Source organism: Salmo trutta, chromosome 37, assembly GCF_901001165.1.
Source record: "Salmo trutta chromosome 37, fSalTru1.1, whole genome shotgun sequence".
NCBI lineage: Eukaryota > Metazoa > Chordata > Actinopteri > Salmoniformes > Salmonidae > Salmo > Salmo trutta.
In genome coordinates, this window is record NC_042993.1 from 5349216 (window position 1) to 5373682 (window position 24467).

The following is a 24467-nucleotide window of genomic DNA, read 5'->3' on the forward strand; positions in this document are numbered from 1 at the left end:
GGCTCACCAACATTTATGTTCTGAGTGGAAAACAGGTCCTTCCATCCTTCACCCCTCCCATAGTACATCCTGCTGGTTGCTACCCGTCTTACATGGGCCCGTTCCATAAACAAGCCCTAGTCCATAACCCCTAGCCCCTATAGGTCCTAACACCTAGGCACTTGTTTATATACATGAAGTTCCTCAGACTGAGAGGTTGTTTCTGAACAGAGCCACAATAGAGGCTGGTTATTTTCCCTCCTGAACCAGGGGATAGAGTGACCTGCTGTGACCTGACCTGCTTTCCTATTGATTATTTAAACATCTGTCCTGTGGGTCCTTTTGAATTTCCCTGGCAACCCAATTCATGTTTCTCTTCTCTCCTCCCAGGTTCCGTCTACAGGAAGTGATCTGGTCTGGTGGGGGTGTAGTCAGGTGCGGTGTGATCCAGGGTGTATAGCCGCTGCTGCCTCTCTCCCTCCGCCTGACACTCGCTGCTGGCCCTGCCCATGGCACATACTGCTCTCCTGTGAAACTCATCCAGCAAGCTGGACACCGCAGCTTCGCACCACAACACCTCCACCTCCGCCCTTCCCCACAGGGAACCCTCCAATCCGCAGCCAGACTACCCCAGCGCGCACGGCCCCCGCGAAGTGCAGTATGTGAGTGAGGTCTCGGCCCCCGATGACGTCACCACCGTCTACAGAGATGCCGAGACCATCACTGGTACGTGCAGGACAGCCCTCACAGTAATAGACTAAATCCAATTCTGATTGACAGAAAATGGCTCTGACTTGTCTTGAATTCAGTGTAACTGAAAGCCATAAACAGCCTCCACTGCATTGTTTATGGATTTCACTGAATTCAAGACATAAGTTGTAGTCCTCCTCTCAGTTCATTCAGTAACCTTTTGATCCGTGTTGTGTATCTGACTGAATCAAAGCAGCGCTCCCTTGTCCCTCTAAACTAGATCCAGGTTCTAACACCCTGCTGTGTGTGTGTGTGTGTGTGTGTGTGTGTGTGTGTGTGTGTGTGTGTGTGTGTGTGTGTGTGTGTGTGTGTGTGTGTGTGTGTGTGTGTGTGTGTGTGTGTGTGTGTCCAAGCTAGATCACTCACACACACACATCTTCAGTATTCTGCTCAACACTACAGCAGAGCTCTACAACAAGTCTTCTTCTCAGAACTTCAGAGTAGCTCCATCTGGAATACAACACCTTTATGTCCTGAGTGTTGCTGCTTCTGGAATTGAAAGTTTGATGGAACATGAACCACAAATTGCTTCTTTCATTTGTGTGGTCAGTGGGTGTGTTATCGTTTAAGCATTAGAGGTTTCCATGTGGTCAATGGGTGTGTTATTGAATGTGGGATGTACAACACAAGCACTTAAAACAAGCCATAGTAGAGGAACAGCTGCCAATAGTTTCTTATTCATCATCAGAATGATTCTCCACAGAACAACGAATATGCTCTCTCCCCGCTCTCGCTCGCTCTCTCCCTGCTCTGGCTCGCTCTCTCTCCCCCGCTCTTGCTCACTCTCCCCCCGCTCTCGCTCTCCCCCCGCTCTCGCTCTCCCCCCTCTCTCGCTCTCTTCTTGCTCTCCCCCCGCTCTGGCTCGCTCTCCTCTCGCTCGCTCTCCCCCGCTCTCTCTCGCTCTCTCTCGCTCGCTCTCCCCCGCTTTCCGCCGCTCTCGCTCGCTGTCCTCTCACTCGCTCTCCCCGCTCTCTCTCTCTCGCTCTCTCCCCGCTCTCCCCCCGCTCTCGCTCTCCCCCCGCTCTCGCTCTCCCCCCTCTCTCGCTCTCTTCTTGCTCTCCCCCCGCTCTGGCTCGCTCTCCTCTCGCTCGCTCTCCCCCGCTCTCTCTCGCTCTCTCTATCTCGCTCTCCCCCGCTCTCGCTCGCTCTCCCCCGCTTTCCCTCGCTCGCTCTCCGCCGCTCTCGCTCGCTGTCCTCTCACTCGCTCTCCCCCGCTCTCGCTCGCTCGCTCTCCTCTCGCTCTCTCCCCGCTCTCTCCCCGCTCTCTCCCCGCTCTCTCCCCGCTCTCTCCCCGCACTCTCTCCCCGCTCTCGCTCGCTCTCTCCCCGCTCTCACTCGCTCTCTCCCCGCTCTCTCTCCCCCTCTTCTTACCCCCATTGTTTCTCTCTAGAAGTTGACATAGACAGACTGTGTCCTCATCACTGTTCAGGTAGAGACCTGTGGCAGTAGTTCTAGGTCAGGCTCTGCAGTGCATCAGTCAAACCATTATTCAAACACCCAGAATGACTGTCTGCATCCTAAAGGGCACCCTATTGCCTTTATAGTGCACTACTCCCTAATGGCATAGGGCCCTGGTCAAAAGTAGTGCACTATATAGAGAATAGGGTTCCATTTGGGATGCATGCCCTGTCTCTGTATGGTCTGGATAAACTACACTGCAGGAAGAGAGACAGTGAGCGAGAGAGAAGGCAGTATCCGTTACACTGAAGCCTGCTATTGACAGTTATAATGCAGCTGCAAGGCAAACAAGTTAATGTAAACCCTCTCAATGCTTCTGTCTGTGAATAGAAATTAAAAGTGGCTTCTCAAGATGTAAGAATAAAGTTGTGGAGTCAGTGTTTCAGTCCCAGGGGACTGGCAGGGATCGTGCCCAGCAGACAGCACAGCCTCGCAGAGCACAGCGTTTCACTGAGCAGAGCAATGCAACCCAGCAGTCCCTTTGTGTGGGTATCAGGGGAACGAACCCAGCAGTCCCTTTGTGTGGGTATCAGGGGAACGAACCCAGCAGTCCCTTTGTGTGGGTATCAGGGAAACGAATCCAGCAGTCCCTTTGTGTGGGTATCAGGGGAACTAATCCAGCAGTCCCTTTGTGTGGGAACGAACCCAGCAGTCCCTTTGTGTGGGTATCAGGGGAACGAACCCAGCAGTCCCTTTGTGTGGGTATCAGGGGAACGAACCCAGCAGTCCCTTTGTGTGGGTATCAGGGGAACGAACCCAGCAGTCCCTTTGTGTGGGTATCAGGGGAAGGAACCCAGCAGTCCCTTTGTGTGGGTATCAGGGGAACGAACCCAGCAGTCCCTTTGTGTGGGTATCAGGGGAACGAACCCAGCAGTCCCTTTGTGTGGGTATCAGGGGAACGAACCCAGCAGTCCCTTTGTGTGGGTATCAGGGAAACGAACCCAGCAGTCCCTTTGTGTGGGTATCAGGGGAACTAATCCAGCAGTCCCTTTGTGTGGGTATCAGGGGAACGAACCCAGCAGTCCCTTTGTGTGGGTATCAGGGGAACGAACCCAGCAGTCCCTTTGTGTGGGTATCAGGGGAACGAACCCAGCAGTCCCTTTGTGCGGGTATCAGGGGAACGAACCCAGCAGTCCCTTTGTGTGGGTATCAGGGGAACGAACCCAGCAGTCCCTTTGTGTGGGTATCAGGGGAACGAACCCAGCAGTCCCTTTGTGCGGGTATCAGGGGAACGAACCCAGCAGTCCCTTTGTGTGGGTATCAGGGGAACTAATCCAGCAGTCCCTTTGTGCGGGTATCAGGGGAACGAACCCAGCAGTTCCTTTGTGTGGGTATCAGGGGAACGAACCCAGCAGTCCCTTTGTGTGGGTATCAGGGGAACGAACCCACACAACACATCTGTCTGAGTCACTGGAGAGATCCGCTTGTTCACCACAACAAACCCAACCACACCATACTCCTGCGCCCTAATATTTGCATGTACCCATCTCACTTAGTCATGGCCTAGCTTTGTCAAATCATAGAATTACATATAGAACCATTGAATTTTAGGATCACAGTGGGCAAAATCATATGCTCTGGGTGGTGTTTAATCAGCATTTCTGTTGAACAGTACCAGTATTGGCAACCTGACAAACAGAGCCCATGGGGAAATGAATGTCACAATTCACTATGATGACAGTTTCATCTAACTTAAGGCTGCATTATTGTGGCTTCTGCTGAGTACTTTAAAATGACATTCTTATTGATTCAAACGCATCTCATGAGGGAGTTACAGAGGGTCTCCGTCACAAATGGCACCCTATTCCCTTTATAGTGCACTACTTTTGACCAGGGTCCATAGGGTCAAAAGTAGTGCACTATATAGAGAATAGGATGTTATTTGGGACTTACCAGGCTATCTGTAACCCAGGAAATGCTGGGGGGAGGGGCGGCTTAACGGGCCGTGGTGAGAATGAGAAACCAAACTCTATTGTGACCTGCCACTGACTGTCACTTCCTGTCATGAGGCCAGTTAGGGGACCAGATTATGCTGCTTGCTCAGTGTGCGTCCCAAATGGCACCCTGTTCCCTATATAGTGCACTACTTTTGACCAGAGTCATATGGGCCTTGATGAAAAGAAGTACATTAAATAGGGTGGCATTTGGGACACACACTCATTGTTCACTCTGCGAACTCCCAGGGGGTAGTGGGACTGCATTTCTCCTCATTCTGCTGGGTCCTGTTCAGTAGAGAAGAAACACTGAAACGGAGGGAAACAGGGAGTTGCTATGCTGTATCCAAAACTTGTCCAATGAGCACACAGATTTTTTGTTTCCATTACAAACTCACCCAAATCCAGATAGCTGATGTTCTGAAAGAGCTGCAAAATCTGGACCCCTACAAATCAGCCGGGCTAGACAATCTGGACCCTCTCTTTCTAAAATTATCTGCCGAAATTATTGCAACCCCTGTTACTAGCCTGTTCAACCTCTTTCGTATCGTCTGAGATTCCCATAGATTGGAAAGCTGCCGCGGTCATCCCCCTCTTCAAAGGTGGAGATACTCTACACCCAAACTGCTACAGACCTATATCTATTCTACCCTCCCTTTATAAGGTCTTTGAAAGCCAAGTTAACAAACAGATTACCGACCATTTCGAATCTCACCGTAACTTCTCCGCTATGCAATCTGGTTTCAGGGCTGGTTATGGGTGCACCCCAGCCACGCTCAAGATCCTAAACGATATCATAGCCGCTATCGATAAGAGACATTACTGTGCAGCCGTATTCATCGACCTGGCTAAGGCTTTCGACTCTTTCAATCACTATATTCTTATTGGCAGACTCAACAGCCTTGGTTTCTCAAATGATTGCCTCGCGTGGTTCACCAACTACTTCTCCGATAGAGTTCAGTATGTCAAATCTGAGGGCCTGTTGTCCGGACCTCAGAGACTGCCACAAGGTTCAATTCTCGGGCCGACTCTCTTCTCTGTAAACATCAATGATGTCGCTCTTGGTGCTGGTGATTCTCTGATCCACCTCTACGCAGACGACACCATTCTGTATACCTCTGGCCCTTCGTTGGACACTGTGTTAACTAACCTCCAGACGAGCTTCAATGCCATACAACTCTCCTTCCGTGGCCTCCAACTGCTCTTAAATGCAAGTAAAACTAAATGCATGCTCTTCAACCAGTCACTGCCAGCACCTGCCCGCCCGTCCAGCATCACTACTCTGGACGGTACCGACTTAGAATATGTGGACAACTACAAATAACTAGGTGTCTGGTTAGACTCAACTCTCCTTCCAGACTCACATTAAACATCTCCAATCCAAAATTAAATCTAGAATCGGCTTCCTATTTCACAACAAAGCATCCTTCACTCATGCTGCCAAACATACCCTCGTAAAACTGACCATCCTACCGATCCTCGACTTCGGCGATGTCATTTACAAAATAGCCTCCAACACTCTACTCAACAAATTGGATGCAGTCTATCACAGTGCCATCCGTCTTGTCATCTAAGCCCCATATACTACCCTCCACTGCGACCTGTATGATCTCGTTGGCTGGCCCTCGCTTCATACTCGTCGCCAAATCCACTGGCTCCAGGTCATCTACAAGTCTCTGTTAGGTAAAGCCCCACCTTCTCTCAGCTCACTGGTCACCTTAGCAGCACCCACCCATAGCATGCGCTCCAGCAGGTATATCTCACTGGTCACTCCCAAAGCCAATTCTTCCTTTGGCTGCCTCTCCTTCCAGTTCTCTGCTGCCAATGACTGGAACAAACTCCAAAAATCACTGAAGCTGGAGACTCTTACCTCCCTCACTAGCTTTAAGCACCAGCTGTCAGAGCAGCTCACAGATCACTGCACCTGTACATAGCTCATCTGTAAATAGCCCATCCAATCTACCTACCTCATCCCCATACTGTATTTATATCTTGCTCCTTTGCACCCCAGTATCTCAAATTGCACATTCATCTTCTGCACATCTACCATTCCAGTGTTTAAGTGCTATATTGTAATTACTTCGCCACCATGGACTATTTATTCCCTTACCTCTCTTATCCTACCTCATTTGCACATGCTGTATATAGAGTTTTCTACTGTATTATTGATTGTATGTTTGTTTATTCCATGTGTAACTCTGTGTTGTTGTATGTGTCGAACTGCTTTGCTTTATCTTGGCCAGGTCACAGTTGCAAATGAGAACTTGTTCTCAACTAGCCTACCTGGTTAAATAAAGGTGAAATAAAATAAAAAACTGTATTTCAGCTGAAGACAGCCAAGCTGACATGAATACAGACAGACTGCAGTATATGGCAGTGACACTGACTGCAACTTCCCAAAACTGTTGGAAGCAGCTCTGAGTTACCAACAATGAAACGTTTGTTGTACCCTTTACCTCTATGCTGATGAATGAATGGTAACATGTAGTCTCTTTTCTGCAGTTGGACCCTTGCTATGAGTACAGGAAGCAGTACTGAGAGCTGTGCTGGAAGGACTGAGAGCTGTGCTGCTGTGGTTCAGTGCTGCCCCCTGGTGGGGTTAGGGTCCTGGCATTGTTCTGTTCGGTGTAGGGTGAAGTTTCCCCTAGGTACAGATCTAGGATCAACTTCCCTTCCCCCAATCCTAACCTTAACCATTATTTGGGAAAATACAAAACTGACCCAAGATCAGCATCGAAGGGTAACTATCCCTTCCGTTGTTCTGTTCCTCATCAGACAGACAGTCTCAACGCCAGGCCAGTTGATTGTCTGAGGAGATGAAAGTATTTAATGTGTTTTCTAGGCAGGGATTCACTACAAGGTGGATTATATTCCCTTTTATTGTAGTAAGGCTTATCCAATAAGAATCTTATGTCCTATAATTCTGTCTCTTTTTACTTAGTTTCATACCATGCTGATTTCATTTATTGGTACAGTGCTGTATTCTTCTGGTTGTAATAGCACCGCCAGTGGATGTTACTGAACCCTCCTTTGTTCACTCCCAAACCCATCTCTCCCACTGTGTCCCACATGGTTCCATTTGGGATTCATCCTCAGTCCATGCTGAAGCCTCCACAACCGTTTCCCTGCTCCCCGTGTGTCCTAGTGGTTGCCATAGGAGCCGTGGATTTGCCATGCTTCAGTGTGGTGATGTAGAGTATTAAGTAACATGAATGGGGTTTGGTGACAAACCACACACTGGGTTAATATCCATTCATTAGTCTGTTTTAGCCTCTGTCTCAGGCTTCCATCTCCTGAGTGAAGCCAGGACATCTGAGACTAACTAGGCTGTCTGATATCATGCTGCTGGGCGACGTAGTACATACCCAGGCTGTGGTAGGTTGGGTTCAGTAAGGTTGTAGTGAACAGAGGAGATGTACTGTAACTACAGTAGGTACCCAGGCTGTGGTAGGTTGGGTTCAGTAAGGTTGTAGTGAACAGATGTACTGTAACTACAGTAGGTACCCAGGCTGTGGTAGGTTGGGTTCAGTAAGGTTGTAGTGAACAGATGTACTGTAACTACAGTAGGTACCCAGGCTGTGGTAGGTTGGGTTCAGTAAGATTGTAGTGAACAGATGTACTGTAACTACAGTAGGTACCCAGGCTGTGGTAGGTTGGGTTCAGTAAGGTTGTAGTGAACAGATGTACTGTAACTACAGTAGGTAACCAGGCTGTGGTAGGTTGGGTTCAGTAAGGTTGTAGTGAACAGATGTACTGTAACTACAGTAGGTACCCAGGCTGTGGTAGGTTGGGTTCAGTAAGGTTATAGTGAACAGATGTACTGTAACTACAGTAGGTACCCAGGCTGTGGTAGGTTGGGTTCAGTAAGGTTGTAGTGAACAGATGTACTGTAACTACAGTAGGTTCCCAGGCTGTGGTAGGTTGTGTTCAGTAAGGTTGCAGTGAACAGATGTACTGTAACTACAGTAGGTACCCAGGCTGTGGTAGGTTGGGTTCAGTAAGGTTGTAGTGAACAGATGTACTGTAACTACAGTAGGTACCCAGGCTGTGGTAGGTCGGGTTCAGTAAGGTTGTAGTGAACAGATGTACTGTAACTACAGTAGATACCCAGGCTGTGGTAGGTTGGGTTCAGTAAGGTTGTAGTGAACAGAGGAGATGTACTGTAACTACAGTAGGTACCCAGGCTGTGGTAGGTTGGGTTCAGTAAGGTTGTAGTGAACAGATGTACTGTAACTACAGTAGGTACCCAGGCTGTGGTAGGTTGGGTTCAGTAAGGTTGTAGTGAACAGATGTACTGTAACTACAGTAGGTACCCAGGCTGTGGTAGGTTGGGTTCAGTAAGGTTGTAGTGAACAGATGTACTGTAACTACAGTAGGTTCCCTGGCTGTGGTAGGTTGGGTTCAGTAAGGTTGTAGTGAACAGATGTACTGTAACTACAGTAGGTACCCAGGCTGTGGTAGGTTGGGTTCAGTAAGGTTGTAGTGAACAGAGGAGATACCCAGGCTGTGGTAGGTCGGGTTCAGTAAGGTTGTAGTGAACAGATGTACTGTAACTATAGTAGGTACCGAGGCTGTGGTAGGTTGGGTTCAGTAAGGTTGTAGTGAACAGATGTACTGTAACTACAGTAGATACCCAGGCTGTGGTAGGTTGGGTTCAGTAAGGTTGTAGTGAACAGAGGAGATGTACTGTAACTACAGTAGGTACCCAGGCTGTGGTAGGTTGGGTTCAGTAAGGTTGTAGTGAACAGATGTACTGTAACTACAGTAGGTACCCAGGCTGTGGTAGGTTGGGTTCAGTAAGGTTGTAGTGAACAGATGTACTGTAACTACAGTAGGTACCCAGGCTGTGGTAGGTCGGGTTCAGTAAGGTTGTAGTGAACAGATGTACTGTAACTACAGTAGATACCCAGGCTGTGGTAGGTTGGGTTCAGTAAGGTTGTAGTGAACAGAGGAGATGTACTGTAACTACAGTAGGTACCCAGGCTGTGGTAGGTTGGGTTCAGTAAGGTTGTAGTGAACAGATGTACTGTAACTACAGTAGGTACCCAGGCTGTGGTAGGTTGGGTTCAGTAAGGTTGTAGTGAACAGATGTACTGTAACTACAGTAGGTACCCAGGCTGTGGTAGGTTGGGTTCAGTAAGGTTGTAGTGAACAGATGTACTGTAACTACAGTAGGTACCCAGGCTGTGGTAGGTTGGGTTCAGTAAGGTTGTAGTGAACAGATGTACTGTAACTACAGTAGGTACCCAGGCTGTGGTAGGTTGGGTTCAGTAAGGTTGTAGTGAACAGATGTACTGTAACTACAGTAGGTACCCAGGCTGTGGTAGGTTGGGTTCAGTAAGGTTGTAGTGAACAGATGTACTGTAACTACAGTAGATACCCAGGCTGTGGTAGGTCGTGTTCAGTAAGGTTGTAGTGAACAGATGTACTGTAACTACAGTAGTGACCCAGGCTGTGGTAGGTTGGGTTCAGTAAGGTTGTAGTGAACAGATGTACTGTAACTACAGTAGGTACCCAGGCTGTGGTAGGTTGGGTTCAGTAAGGTTGTAGTGAACAGAGGAGATGTACTGTAACTACAGTAGGTACCCAGGCTGTGGTAGGTCGGGTTCAGTAAGGTTGTAGTGAACAGATGTACTGTAACTACAGTAGATACCCAGGCTGTGGTAGGTCGGGTTCAGTAAGGTTGTAGTGAACAGATGTACTGTAACTACAGTAGGTACCCAGGCTGTGGTAGGTCGGGTTCAGAAAGGTTGTAGTGAACAGATGTACTGTAACTACAGTAGGTACCCAGGCTGTGGTAGGTTGGGTTCAGTAAGGTTGTAGTGAACAGATGTACTGTAACTACAGTAGGTACCCAGGCTGTGGTAGGTTGGGTTCAGTAAGGTTGTAGTGAACAGATGTACTGTAACTACAGTAGGTAACCAGGCTGTGGTAGGTCGGGTTCAGTAAGGTTGTAGTGAACAGATGTACTGTAACTACAGTAGGTACCCAGGCTGTGGTAGGTTGGGTTCAGTAAGGTTGTAGTGAACAGATGTACTGTAACTACAGTAGACACCCAGGCTGTGGTAGGTCGGGTTCAGTAAGGTTGTAGTGAACAGATGTACTGTAACTACAGTAGGTACTCAGGCTGTGGTAGGTCGGGTTCAGTAAGGTTGTAGTGAACAGATGTACTGTAACTACAGTAGGTACTCAGGCTGTGGTAGGTCGGGTTCAGTAAGGTTGTAGTGAACAGATGTACTGTAACTACAGTAGGTACCCAGGCTGTGGTAGGTTGGGTTCAGTAAGGTTGTAGTGAACAGAGGAGATACCCAGGCTGTGGTAGGTCGGGTTCAGTAAGGTTGTAGTGAACAGATGTACTGTAACTACAGTAGGTACTCAGGCTGTGGTAGGTCGGGTTCAGTAAGGTTGTAGTGAACAGATGTACTGTAACTATAGTAGGTACCCAGGCTGTGGTAGGTCGGGTTCAGTAAGGTTGTAGTGAACAGATGTACTGTAACTACAGTAGGTTCCCAGGCTGTGGTAGGTTGGGTTCGGTAAGGTTGTAGTGAACAGATGTACTGTAACTACAGTAGGTACCCAGGCTGTGGTAGGTTGGGTTCAGTAAGGTTGTAGTGAACAGATGTACTGTAACTACAGTAGGTACCCAGGCTGTGGTAGGTTGGGTTCAGTAAGGTTGTAGTGAACAGATGTACTGTAACTACAGTAGGTACCCAGGCTGTGGTAGGTTGGGTTCAGTAAGGTTGTAGTGAACAGATGTACTGTAACTACAGTAGGTACCCAGGCTGTGGTAGGTTGGGTTCAGTAAGGTTGTAGTGAACAGATGTACTGTAACTACAGTAGTGACCCAGGCTGTGGTAGGTTGGGTTCAGTAAGGTTGTAGTGAACAGATGTACTGTAACTACAGTAGGTACCCAGGCTGTGGTAGGTTGGGTTCAGTAAGGTTGTAGTGAACAGAGGAGATGTACTGTAACTACAGTAGGTACCCAGGCTGTGGTAGGTTGGGTTCAGTAAGGTTGTAGTGAACAGATGTACTGTAACTACAGTAGGTACCCAGGCTGTGGTAGGTCGGGTTCAGTAAGGTTGTAGTGAACAGATGTACTGTAACTACAGTAGATACCCAGGCTGTGGTAGGTCGGGTTCAGTAAGGTTGTAGTGAACAGATGTACTGTAACTACAGTAGGTACTCAGGCTGTGGTAGGTCGGGTTCAGTAAGGTTGTAGTGAACAGATGTACTGTAACTACAGTAGGTACCCAGGCTGTGGTAGGTCGGGTTCAGTAAGGTTGTAGTGAACAGATGTACTGTAACTACAGTAGGTACCCAGGCTGTGGTAGGTTGGGTTCAGTAAGGTTGTAGTGAACAGATGTACTGTAACTACAGTAGGTACCCAGGCTGTGGTAGGTTGGGTTCAGTAAGGTTGTAGTGAACAGATGTACTGTAACTACAGTAGGTAACCAGGCTGTGGTAGGTCGGGTTCAGTAAGGTTGTAGTGAACAGATGTACTGTAACTACAGTAGGTACCCAGGCTGTGGTAGGTTGGGTTCAGTAAGGTTGTAGTGAACAGATGTACTGTAACTACAGTAGATACCCAGGCTGTGGTAGGTCGGGTTCAGTAAGGTTGTAGTGAACAGATGTACTGTAACTACAGTAGGTACTCAGGCTGTGGTAGGTCGGGTTCAGTAAGGTTGTAGTGAACAGATGTACTGTAACTACAGTAGGTACTCAGGCTGTAGTAGGTCGGGTTCAGTAAGGTTGTAGTGAACAGATGTACTGTAACTACAGTAGGTACCCAGGCTGTGGTAGGTTGGGTTCAGTAAGGTTGTAGTGAACAGATGTACTGTAACTACAGTAGGTACCCAGGCTGTGGTAGGTCGGGTTCAGTAAGGTTGTAGTGAACAGATGTACTGTAACTACAGTAGATACCCAGGCTGTGGTAGGTCGGGTTCAGTAAGGTTGTAGTGAACAGATGTACTGTAACTACAGTAGGTACCCAGGCTGTGGTAGGTCGGGTTCAGTAAGGTTGTAGTGAACAGATGTACTGTAACTACAGTAGGTACCCAGGCTGTGGTAGGTCGGGTTCAGTAAGGTTGTAGTGAACAGATGTACTGTAACTACAGTAGGTACCCAGGCTGTGGTAGGTTGGGTTCAGTAAGGTTGTAGTGAACAGATGTACTGTAACTACAGTAGGTACCCAGGCTGTGGTAGGTCGGGTTCAGTAAGGTTGTAGTGAACAGATGTACTGTAACTACAGTAGGTGCCCAGGCTGTGGTAGGTCGGGTTCAGTAAGGTTGTAGTGAACAGATGTACTGTAACTACAGTAGGTACCCAGGCTGTGGTTGGTCGGGTTCAGTAAGGTTGTAGTGAACAGATGTACTGTAACTACAGTAGGTACCCAGGCTGTGGTAGGTTGGGTTCAGTAAGGTTGTAGTGAACAGATGTACTGTAACTACAGTAGGTACCCAGGCTGTGGTAGGTTGGGTTCAGTAAGGTTGTAGTGAACAGATGTACTGTAACTACAGTAGGTACCCAGGCTGTGGTAGGTCGGGTTCAGTAAGGTTGTAGTGAACAGATGTACTGTAACTACAGTAGGTACCCAGGCTGTGGTAGGTTGGGTTCAGTAAGGTTGTAGTGAACAGATGTACTGTAACTACAGTAGGTACCCAGGCTGTGGTAGGTTGGGTTCAGTAAGGTTGTAGTGAACAGATGTACTGTAACTACAGTAGGTACCCAGGCTGTGGTAGGTCGGGTTCAGTAAGGTTGTAGTGAACAGATGTACTGTAACTACAGTAGGTTCCCAGGCTGTGGTAGGTTGGGTTCAGTAAGGTTGTAGTGAACAGATGTACTGTAACTACAGTAGGTACCCAGGCTGTGGTAGGTTGGGTTCAGTAAGGTTGTAGTGAACAAATGTACTGTAACTACAGTAGATACCCAGGCTGTGGTAGGTTGGGTTCAGTAAGGTTGTAGTGAACAGATGTACTGTAACTACAGTAGGTACCCAGGCTGTGGTAGGTTGGGTTCAGTAAGGTTGTAGTGAACAGAGGAGATACCCAGGCTGTGGTAGGTCGGGTTCAGTAAGGTTGTAGTGAACAGATGTACTGTAACTACAGTAGATACCCAGGCTGTGGTAGGTTGGGTTCAGTAAGGTTGTAGTGAACAGATGTACTGTAACTACAGTAGGTACCCAGGCTGTGGTAGGTCGGGTTCAGTAAGGTTGTAGTGAACAGATGTACTGTAACTACAGTAGGTACCCAGGCTGTGGTAGGTTGGGTTCAGTAAGGTTGTAGTGAACAGAGGAGATGTACTGTAACTACAGTAGGTACCCAGGCTGTGGTAGGTCGGGTTCAGTAAGGTTGTAGTGAACAGATGTACTGTAACTACAGTAGGTACCCAGGCTGTGGTAGGTCGGGTTCAGTAAGGTTGTAGTGAACAGATGTACTGTAACTACAGTAGGTACCCAGGCTGTGGTAGGTCGGGTTCAGTAAGGTTGTAGTGAACAGATGTACTGTAACTACAGTAGGTACCCAGGCTGTGGTAGGTCGGGTTCAGTAAGGTTGTAGTGAACAGATGTACTGTAACTACAGTAGGTTCCCAGGCTGTGGTAGGTTGGGTTCAGTAAGGTTGTAGTGAACAGATGTACTGTAACTACAGTAGGTTCCCAGGCTGTGGTAGGTTGGGTTCAGTAAGGTTGTAGTGAACAGATGTACTGTAACTACAGTAGGTACCCAGGCTGTGGTAGGTTGGGTTCAGTAAGGTTGTAGTGAACAGATGTACTGTAACTACAGTAGGTACCCAGGCTGTGGTAGGTCGGGTTCAGTAAGGTTGTAGTGAACAGATGTACTGTAACTACAGTAGGTACCCAGGCTGTGGTAGGTTGGGTTCAGTAAGGTTGTAGTGAACAGATGTACTGTAACTACAGTAGGTACTCAGGCTGTGGTAGGTTGGGTTCAGTAAGGTTGTAGTGAACAGATGTACTGTAACTACAGTAGGTACCCAGGCTGTGGTAGGTCGGGTTCGGTAAGGTTGTAGTGAACAGATGTACTGTAACTACAGTAGGTACCCAGGCTGTGGTAGGTCGGGTTCGGTAAGGTTGTAGTGAACAGATGTACTGTAACTACAGTAGGTACCCAGGCTGTGGTAGGTCGGGTTCGGTAAGGTTGTAGTGAACAGATGTACTGTAACTACAGTAGGTACCCAGGCTGTGGTAGGTTGGGTTCAGTAAGGTTGTAGTGAACAGATGTACTGTAACTACAGTAGGTACCCAGGCTGTGGTAGGTCGAGTTCAGTAAGGTTGTAGTGAACAGATGTACTGTAACTACAGTAGGTACCCAGGCTGTGGTAGGTCGGGTTCAGTAAGGTTGTAGTGAACAGATGTACTGTAACTACAGTAGGTACCCAGGCTGTGGTAGGTCGGGTTCAGTAAGGTTGTAGTGAACAGATGTACTGTAACTACAGTAGGTACCCAGGCTGTGGTAGGTTGGGTTCAGTAAGGTTGTAGTGAACAGATGTACTGTAACTACAGTAGGTACCCAGGCTGTGGTAGGTTGGGTTCAGTAAGGTTGTAGTGAACAGATGTACTGTAACTACAGTAGGTACCCAGGCTGTGGTAGGTTGGGTTCAGTAAGGTTGTAGTGAACAGATGTACTGTAACTACAGTAGATACCCAGGCTGTGGTAGGTTGGGTTCAGTAAGGTTGTAGTGAACAGATGTACTGTAACTACAGTAGGTACCCAGGCTGTGGTAGGTCGGGTTCAGTAAGGTTGTAGTGAACAGATGTACTGTAACTACAGTAGGTACCCAGGCTGTGGTAGGTCGGGTTCAGTAAGGTTGTAGTGAACAGATGTACTGTAACTACAGTAGGTAACCAGGCTGTGGTAGGTTGGGTTCAGTAAGGTTGTAGTGAACAGATGTACTGTAACTACAGTAGGTACCCAGGCTGTGGTAGGTCGGGTTCAGTAAGGTTGTAGTGAACAGATGTACTGTAACTACAGTAGGTACCCAGGCTGTGGTAGGTTGGGTTCAGTAAGGTTGTAGTGAACAGTTGTACTGTAACTACAGTAGGTACCCAGGCTGTGGTAGGTCGGGTTCAGTAAGGTTGTAGTGAACAGATGTACTGTAACTACAGTAGGTACCCAGGCTGTGGTAGGTCGGGTTCAGTAAGGTTGTAGTGAACAGATGTACTGTAACTACAGTAGGTACTCAGGCTGTGGTAGGTTGGGTTCAGTAAGGTTGTAGTGAACAGAGGAGATGTACTGTAACTATAGTAGGTACCCAGGCTGTGGTAGGTTGGGTTCAGTAAGGTTGTAGTGAACAGATGTACTGTAACTACAGTAGGTACCCAGGCTGTGGTAGGTTGGGTTCAGTAAGGTTGTAGTGAACAGATGTACTGTAACTACAGTAGGTACCCAGGCTGTGGTAGGTCGGGTTCAGTAAGGTTGTAGTGAACAGATGTACTGTAACTACAGTAGATACCCAGGCTGTGGTAGGTTGGGTTCAGTAAGGTTGTAGTGAACAGATGTACTGTAACTACAGTAGGTACCCAGGCTGTGGTAGGTTGGGTTCAGTAAGGTTGTAGTGAACAGATGTACTGTAACTACAGTAGGTACCCAGGCTGTGGTAGGTTGGGTTCAGTAAGGTTGTAGTGAACAGATGTACTGTAACTACAGTAGGTACCCAGGCTGTGGTAGGTCGGGTTCAGTAAGGTTGTAGTGAACAGATGTATTGTAACTACAGTAGATACCCAGGCTGTGGTAGGTTGGGTTCAGTAAGGTTGTAGTGAACAGATGTACTGTAACTACAGTAGGTACCCAGGCTGTGGTAGGTCGGGTTCAGTAAGGTTGTAGTGAACAGATGTACTGTAACTACAGTAGGTTCCCAGGCTGTGGTAGGTTGGGTTCAGTAAGGTTGTAGTGAACAGATGTACTGTAACTACAGTAGGTACCCAGGCTGTGGTAGGTTGGGTTCAGTAAGGTTGTAGTGAACAGATGTACTGTAACTACAGTAGATACCCAGGCTGTGGTAGGTTGGGTTCAGTAAGGTTGTAGTGAACAGATGTACTGTAACTACAGTAGGTAACCAGGCTGTGGTAGGTTGGGTTCAGTAAGGTTGTAGTGAACAGATGTACTGTAACTACAGTAGGTACCCAGGCTGTGGTAGGTTGGGTTCAGTAAGGTTGTAGTGAACAGATGTACTGTAACTACAGTAGGTACCCAGGCTGTGGTAGGTCGGGTTCAGTAAGGTTGTAGTGAACAGATGTACTGTAACTACAGTAGGTACCCAGGCTGTGGTAGGTTGGGTTCAGTAAGGTTGTAGTGAACAGATGTACTGTAACTACAGTAGATACCCAGGCTGTGGTAGGTCGGGTTCAGTAAGGTTGTAGTGAACAGAGGAGATGTTTTGTAACTACTTTCTCTGAGAGATGTCTTTCAAAGACATGTAAAAAAGGTACATCACATGATTATAGTGTTACTAAAGTTCATGGGATGTTTACAATGCTTAGGGCTCATCTTGTGCTGTTCTCAAAATAACATTAGTGCTCATCTAGCTAATCAAGTAGTGTGGAAGTACCTCAACAATATCATGCTAACTTTAGTCTATATTACAGCAGGATACTCAGTCTAGAACAGGATGATACTTCCCTCCAGTGTGCATCCTTTTCCCACTGGCAAAATATGAGTAAATATGAATTTTGTTCAACATGTGTATACAATTGTAATCTTTTCCAGTAGTATCAGTAGAAGGCTATTTTATTGATATAGATATGGCTTATTGAGGTACACACTGAGGTAAAAATATCATGCAAATACTGCTACTATATTACTGCCCACAAGATATAGATAGGAAGTTGAAGTCATTAACACATGTATGCAGTACTGTTAGCAGTTAACGGATAACGGGTGCTATATGGTAGTGTGTTCAGTTTTGGACTTAAGATACTTTAAATATTAAACTTTGCCATGTGAACTGAACCCAAAGTTCCTGTCAGGGGGCTGTGGGAGTGTTGATTTCTGGCTTGGTGGACTTTGTTTGTTTGTCAGTATGTATGTCAGTGTCAGTGTGTCCACATGCCATTGTTGCTATAATCTCTCGTGGGCAGACTACGTTAACAGAGCAGCTGACCAGTTACACAAGACTTTAGTTCCGGGTTAACTGAGATTGTTCTCTTTCGGCTTCTCTTTCTGTCGGATATGCAGTTGTAGCCACACACCACAGATATTCCCACAGCCTGATGTATCCATGGGAACAGTTTGTGTGTAGACAAAACAGTTGGAATCAGCCAGAGCTTTTCCATTAGTCCAGTGAGCAGTGGTCAGGCCAGCTGAATGGAACGGAGTGAGACTGACTCATAGCCCGGCCCTGCACTGTTCACCAAGTTCTGCTTTTCCTCTGGGACAGACCAAGACACAAAACAGCACAGTTGCCATGGCGTCAGGAGCCGTTAAGCAGTGTCATCTGTCTGGTGGATCTGTGCCAGACCCAGCCTCTTGGCAAGACCACATGAATTCCAACCATAGCCAGTGTAATGTAGGGGGCTTATTACAACCATAGCCAGGGTAATGTAGGGGGCTTATTGCAACCATAGCCAGGGTAGTGTAGGGGGCTTATTACAACCATAGCCAGGGTAATGGAGGGGGCTTATTATAACCATAGCCAGGGTAGTGTAGGGGGCTTATTACAGCCATAGCCAGGGTAGTGTTGGGGGCTTATTACAACCATAGCCAGGGTAGTGTAGAGGGCTTATTACAACCATAGCCAGGGAAATGGAGGGGGCTTATTACAACCATAGCCAGGGTAATGGAGGGGGCTTATTACAACCATAGCCAGGGAAATGGAGGGGGCTTATTACAACCATAGCCAGGGAAATGGAGGGGGCTTATTACAACCATAGCCAGGGAAATGGAGGGGGCTTATTACAACCATAGCCAGGGAAATGTAGGGGGCTTATTACAACCGTAGCCAGGGAAATGGAGGGGGCTTATTACAACCGTAGCCAGGGAAATGGAGGGGGCTTATTACAACCGTAGCCAGGGAAATGGAGGGGGCTTATTACAACCGTAGCCAAGGTAATGGAGGGGGCTTATTACAACCGTAGCCAGGGAAATGGAGGGGGCTTATTACAACCGTAGCCAGGGAAATGGAGGGGGCTTATTACAACCGTAGCCAGGGAAATGGAGGGGGCTTATTAAACAGGCAGCGGGCGGACCTAAGGCTGAAGAATCAAGCCTCCTGGTGTTGTGTCAGCACTGAGTGTCATTTCTTATCAGACATGTATTTGTAGACATGTTGGTGCTCTACCACAGCAGTGGCTGGATAGGTGGAAAACAGTGGTTGTCCTGAAGTAGGGGAAAGGAACAATCAGCAGCTGTTCTGCTCTGTTGTGTCTACAGCCTTCTGATTCCCTCCCTGTCGTCCTGGAGCACACTGAATCAGATGCTGCTCTCTGTCTCTCCCCCAGCACTGTTAACGTGTGGAATAGCATGTTTACGTCTGTATCTTAGGTGACCCACGTCCTACAGAACAGTTTTACACTTTAATATGCTTGATTCGTTCGGGTTTTATTCAGGTTTCTAGGGTTCTCACAAATGTTTATTGGCTTTAGTCCGTGTGTGTGTGTCAAATCGACCCTGTGTGGGCGCAAGTGTTGGCTGGATCTCTCTGGAGACTTGTTGAGGTAGCACACAGTACGGTAGTGTTCCCCTAATGGAGACGTGTTGAGGTAACGCACCGTACGGTGGTGTTCCCCTAATGGAGACGTGCTGAGGTAACGCACCGTACGGTAGTGTTCCCCTAATGGAGACGTGTTGAGGTAACGCACCGTACGGTGGTGTTCCCCTAATGGAGACGTGTTGAGGTAACACACCGTACGGTGGTGTTCCCCTAATGGAGACGTGTTGAGGTAACACGCCGTACGGTAGTGTTCCCCTAATGGAGACGTGTTGAGGTAACACACCGTACGGTGGTGTTCCCCTAATGGAGACGTGTTGAGGTAACACACCGTACGGTGGTGTTCCCCTAATGGAGACGTGTTGAGGTAACACACCGTACGGTAGTGTTCCCCTAATGGAGACGTGTTGAGGTAACACACCGTACGGTAGTGTTCCCCTAATGGAGACGTGTTGAGGTAACACGCCGTACGGTGGTGTTCCCCTAATGGAGACGTGTTGAGGTAACGCACCGTACGGTGGTGTTCCCCTAATGGAGACGTGTTGAGGTAACGCACCGTACGGTGGTGTTCCCCTAATGGAGACGTGTTGAGGTAACGCACCGTACGGTAGTGTTCCCCTAATGGAGACGTGTTGAGGTAACACACCGTACGGTGGTGTTCCCCTAATGGAGACGTGTTGAGGTAACACGCCGTACGGTAGTGTTCCCCTAATGGAGACGTGTTGAGGTAACACACCGTACGGTGGTGTTCCCCTAATGGAGACGTGTTGAGGTAACACACCGTACGGTGGTGTTCCCCTAATGGAGACGTGTTGAGGTAACACACCGTACGGTAGTGTTCCCCTAATGGAGACGTGTTGAGGTAACACACCGTACGGTAGTGTTCCCCTAATGGAGACGTGTTGAGGTAACACGCCGTACGGTGGTGTTCCCCTAATGGAGACGTGTTGAGGTAACGCACCGTACGGTGGTGTTCCCCTAATGGAGACGTGTTGAGGTAACGCACCGTACGGTGGTGTTCCCCTAATGGAGACGTGTTGAGGTAACGCACCGTACGGTAGTGTTCCCCTAATGGAGACGTGTTGAGGTAACACACCGTACGGTGGTGTTCCCCTAATGGAGACGTGTTGAGGTAACACGCCGTACGGTGGTGTTCCCCTAATGGAGACGTGTTGAGGTAACACACCGTACGGTAGTGTTCCCCTAATGGAGACGTGTTGAGGTAACACACCGTACGGTGGTGTTCCCCTAATGGAGACGTGTTGAGGTAACACACCGTACGGTAGTGTTCCCCTAATGGAGACGTGTTGAGGTAACACACCGTACGGTAGTGTTCCCCTAATGGAGACGTGTTGAGGTAACGCACCGTACGGTAGTGTTCCCCTAATGGAGACGTGTTGAGGTAACGCACCGTACGGTGGTGTTCCCCTAATGGAGACGTGTTGAGGTAACGCACCGTACGGTAGTGTTCCCCTAATGGAGACGTGTTGAGGTAACACACCGTACGGTAGTGTTCCCTTAATGGAGACGTGTTGAGGTAACGCACCGTACGGTAGCGTTCCCCTAATGGAGACGTGTTGAGGTAACACACCGTACGGTAGCGTTCCCCTAATGGAGACGTGTTGAGGTAACACACCGTACGGTAGTGTTCCCCTAATGGAGACGTGTTGCGGTAACACACCGTACGGTAGTGTTCCCCTAATGGAGACGTGTTGAGGTAACACACCGTACGGTAGTGTTCCCCTAATGGAGACGTGTTGAGGTAACACACCGTACGGTGGTGTTCCCCTAATGGAGACGTGTTGAGGTAACGCACCGTACGGTGGTGTTCCCCTAATGGAGACGTGTTGAGGTAACACACCGTACGGTAGCGTTCCCCTAATGGAGACGTGTTGAGGTAACACACCGTACGGTAGTGTTCCCCTAATGGAGACGTGTTGAGGTAACACACCGTACGGTGGTGTTCCCCTAATGGAGACGTGTTGAGGTAACGCACCGTACGGTAGTGTTCCCCTAATGGAGACGTGTTGCGGTAACACACCGTACGGTAGCGTTCCCCTAATGGAGACGTGTTGAGGTAACACACCGTACGGTAGCGTTCCCCTAATGGAGACGTGTTGAGGTAACACACCGTACGGTAGTGTTCCCCTAATGGAGACGTGTTGCGGTAACACACCGTACGGTAGTGTTCCCCTAATGGACATGGAGAAAGTACTGTATGTGTGACTCTCTAGCTAGCATAGCTCAGCTGTTGTCACTGCAGTGGGGCCTGAGATACAGTATGGGGGGGTTGTGGGGGTTGAGGGCCCCATGTGACCACCGTCAGTGGCATGCCAGGCATGGTAACGCAGAGTAGCTGGGTTCGCTTTCCTACGACTCTCTCTTCTTCCCTCTCACTCTTAATTATTCCCCTCCCACTCTCTCTCCCTCCCTTCTCTCTCTCTACCTTCTCTCTTCCTCCCTCCGTTCTCTCTTCCTTCCTCTCTTCTCCATCTCCCTCCCTCCCCTCTTTTTTTCTCTCCCACTCCTCTTCGCCCTGCCCTTTCCTGGTAGAAGTGGAAAATGTAAGTCTGGGTGAGAGGACACGGAGCAAGGGGCAGAGGCGCCATGAGTGAGTACTGGACACCGTGACTTTGGGTTGGATCTACGGGGAGGTTTGGGCTTGTTTGGTGTTTAAAACTACTGGGATTCCTCACTTTATTTGGACTTCAATTGTTGTTTGTTCAATGATTTTACTTTTGTACTTAATGTCTGCTTTCTTGACATTTCTATGGAGTAGTAAGGATAATGTTTCCTATGGAAATGATTGATGGTTGTTAAGCATGTTGTTATGAAGGGGATGGTTCCAGTATATAGCCTGGTTTTTAATGAGGACTACTAGGACAATAGGTTACCAACTCATATACATCATCTTACTGCTATAGATTATGCAAATACATCCTATTCAAATACACACATTATTGTTCAGTCATTTGTTTTAGTCATCTCTTAGTAAACATGATAGGGTTGGATATGAAGACTAGAACGTGAACTAGACTAGAGGTAGACAGTTTGTAGTTGTACTGCCCACATGTCTGTCTCTCTTGTGCTCTCTGTCTGCCTAATGTTTGTCACCATGGGGTCTAGTTTTCTGTGTAGTTGGATGTAGGTTCTGCCTGTATTGGCCCTGCGCTACAGTAGTGTACTGTAGCCTGGGGATTTGAAGTGAATGCCAGAGAGGTAGAGGGGACAGAAGGACAGTGGGGCAGCGGGTGCAGAGCGGAGTGCCAGGGCCTTACAGATCTGACTATAAATACAGTCCAGGAATAATCAACAGCAAATGGTCTAGCTAGTAGCTGTCAGCACTCAGGGGCTCTCTGCAACCTTCATACAACATGTATGCAATCTTCATACAACATTAATACAACATGCCTTAGTTCCAGCTGTTGCACGGCGACAGAGAAGGCATGACACAGGTGTTGTCATACTGTATCAGTGAATATGTTGTTGTGATGGATAGTAGAGACTGTTTAATGCATGTGATGATACAGTATGTCTGGCTGCCCTTATCCACGTCATGTGACACTTCCAGCCATTGTTGTTATTCTGGTTTGCATGGCCTGGCTGTTGTGTTGTTCAGGAGCTTTTTATAGAGCTTTTTATCGTCCCGGTTACACTTCAGAGATCTGAGCTGAATATGAAGAATAGGCCTATAATCGGCTCTATTTAGCAGAAATATGAGATTTAAGGAGTTAACTATGAATTTGTATGTTTTTACTACTTTTAATAGATGGCAATGGGCCATAACAGTAGTGTGTCCCCCACGTGTTGTAGTCTGTGTGTGACTGTCTGTGTGACTGACTGTCTGACTCCCCTGCTGTAGTCTGCTAATGCTGCTAGGTTTTGCTGGTGACAGTCAGTACCATGGTGTCAGTCAGTTTAGCCTGTCTCAGCAGCCTGCCAGCCCATTCTGTCTGGATTAAGGCCTGGCTATCTGGGACACCATTGTCTGCTGGAGCGTCATCGCCACCTCAGATATGCAGGCCTTATGTATGCAGCTGTTGAACAAATGGATTGGAAAAACGCCTGCTCACATAAACTGAGACGTTCAATTCCGTATTCACAACTCGGTCACTTCTTAGTGTGTGTGATTCTGGTGAAGTTATCTAGGAGTTTTACAGTGATGAGCTGTAACAGTGTTTGGATGGGAGTCTGATGGACATCTGGATCTGCTGAGGGAAGGAGTAAATCCCATGGCAGGAAGTGCTGGTAAGATGACTTCACTATGTTCCAGTGAAGCACAGAGTTTACTGTCGCAAACTAGTATCTGGAAGGAGAACTTCTTCCTAGTTCCCATGCCAATATGTTCTGCAGTCTGTGGGTTTATGCAGATTCTCCTTGTTTATATAGTATACTGTATGCACTCTCTTCATTTTCATAAAGCAGCTCCAGGATCAGTTATTCTGTAAATCACTGTCATATCTTGTTGTTCTGTAGCACTGTTGTGATACATAGACATCAGCAGGATTGTAGTTCCTCAATGTGCCACCAGAGGTCCTCCTACACTGCTTTCAGTAGCTCTTGCTGCACTCCCTTTATGTAAACAGACTGCTACCAAGATTCTGATGTGTAAACAAGATACAATGACACATCATCACGTATGACCATAGTTCAGAGGTCGTTGTGTTTGATTATGGTTTAGAAAAGCAGATTGTTCAGAGGGATAGCCCACTGAGAAGCTAAAAATAGTTTTTTGAAAGGTATGTGTATGTCTTGAGCAAGACTGTTGTCGTCGTTCTCACTAGATCAGGGATCATTAACTAGATTCAGACGCTGAACTATTTTTTGGGTCAGGGGGTCAGAACGTAATTACAAATCATTTGTAGACTACAAATTGACCACAAGAAACCCAAACAGATATAACATTTCACTAAAACAATAATAATTTCAAACCTTGCTTACATTTGTACACGATCACATACACCGAGTGTGCAAAACATTAAGAACACCTTCCCAATATTGAGTTGGCCGTGGGCCGCCAGTTGGGGAACCCTGCTCTAGATGAGGAAGTTGAAACATAAACAGCCATTGTTCTGGTGTTTTTCAACCAGGCACCTGTTACAAAACCTCCTGCTGCTGTAGGGGGCTAAAACTAACCTCTAGTCTCTCCCTCTCCTATTCTCTTCTCCTCCCCTCATACCTTCTCCTATCTCCTCTCTTCTCCGTCCCCTGTCCTCCTCCTTTCCCCTCTTCTCCTCCTACAGATGTGTGTAACAGTACTGATCTTCCAGAGGTGGAGATCATCAGTCTGCTGGAGGAGCAGCTGCCCCACTACAAGCTGAGAGCAGACACCATCTACGGGTATGACCACGACGACTGGCTCCACACCCCTCTCCTCTCCCCCGATACCAACCTGGACCTCACCGTCGAGCAGATTGAGGAGACTCTGAAGTATTTCCGTAAGCGCAGCGTTTGTATTTCGTAGTTTTTTAAAGATGATGCAGGCGAGGGGGCGAGGGCTTCCACACTCCCTCTGCTGGTCACTTCTCTGCTTTCTATTCTTCCTTTTATGTGGTCTGTTGCACGCTGGTACACATTTGATATTCAACTGGTTCATCGCTTCAACCTTCACATTAGTAATTGTATTGAGCTCATATTGCAGTGTATTTTTGGAAATGGTGCAAGTTAGAGCCGAGATCAAGGATTTC

General features: G+C 47.8%; 1 protein-coding gene across 4 annotated transcripts in view; it reads left to right on the forward strand.

Annotated features, from left to right (window-relative positions):
* Window positions 1–526: 526 nt before the first annotated feature.
* LOC115177146 (trafficking kinesin-binding protein 1) overlaps window positions 527–24467 on the forward strand; it is a 65797-nt gene continuing 41856 nt past the window's right edge. The window contains exons 1-2 of one of the 4 annotated variants that reach the window (XM_029737697.1): window positions 527–705; window positions 24024–24218. Coding sequence is in view for 3 of the 4 variants with exons in the window: in XM_029737693.1 (XP_029593553.1) it covers window positions 23013–23028; window positions 24024–24218 (211 nt within the window). In the remaining variant the exon portion in view is untranslated. Of the gene's footprint in view, window positions 706–21294; window positions 21392–22597; window positions 23029–24023; window positions 24219–24467 lie in introns of those variants that run through there. The other 3 variants (XM_029737694.1, XM_029737693.1, XM_029737698.1) reach the window with 3 other exon arrangements.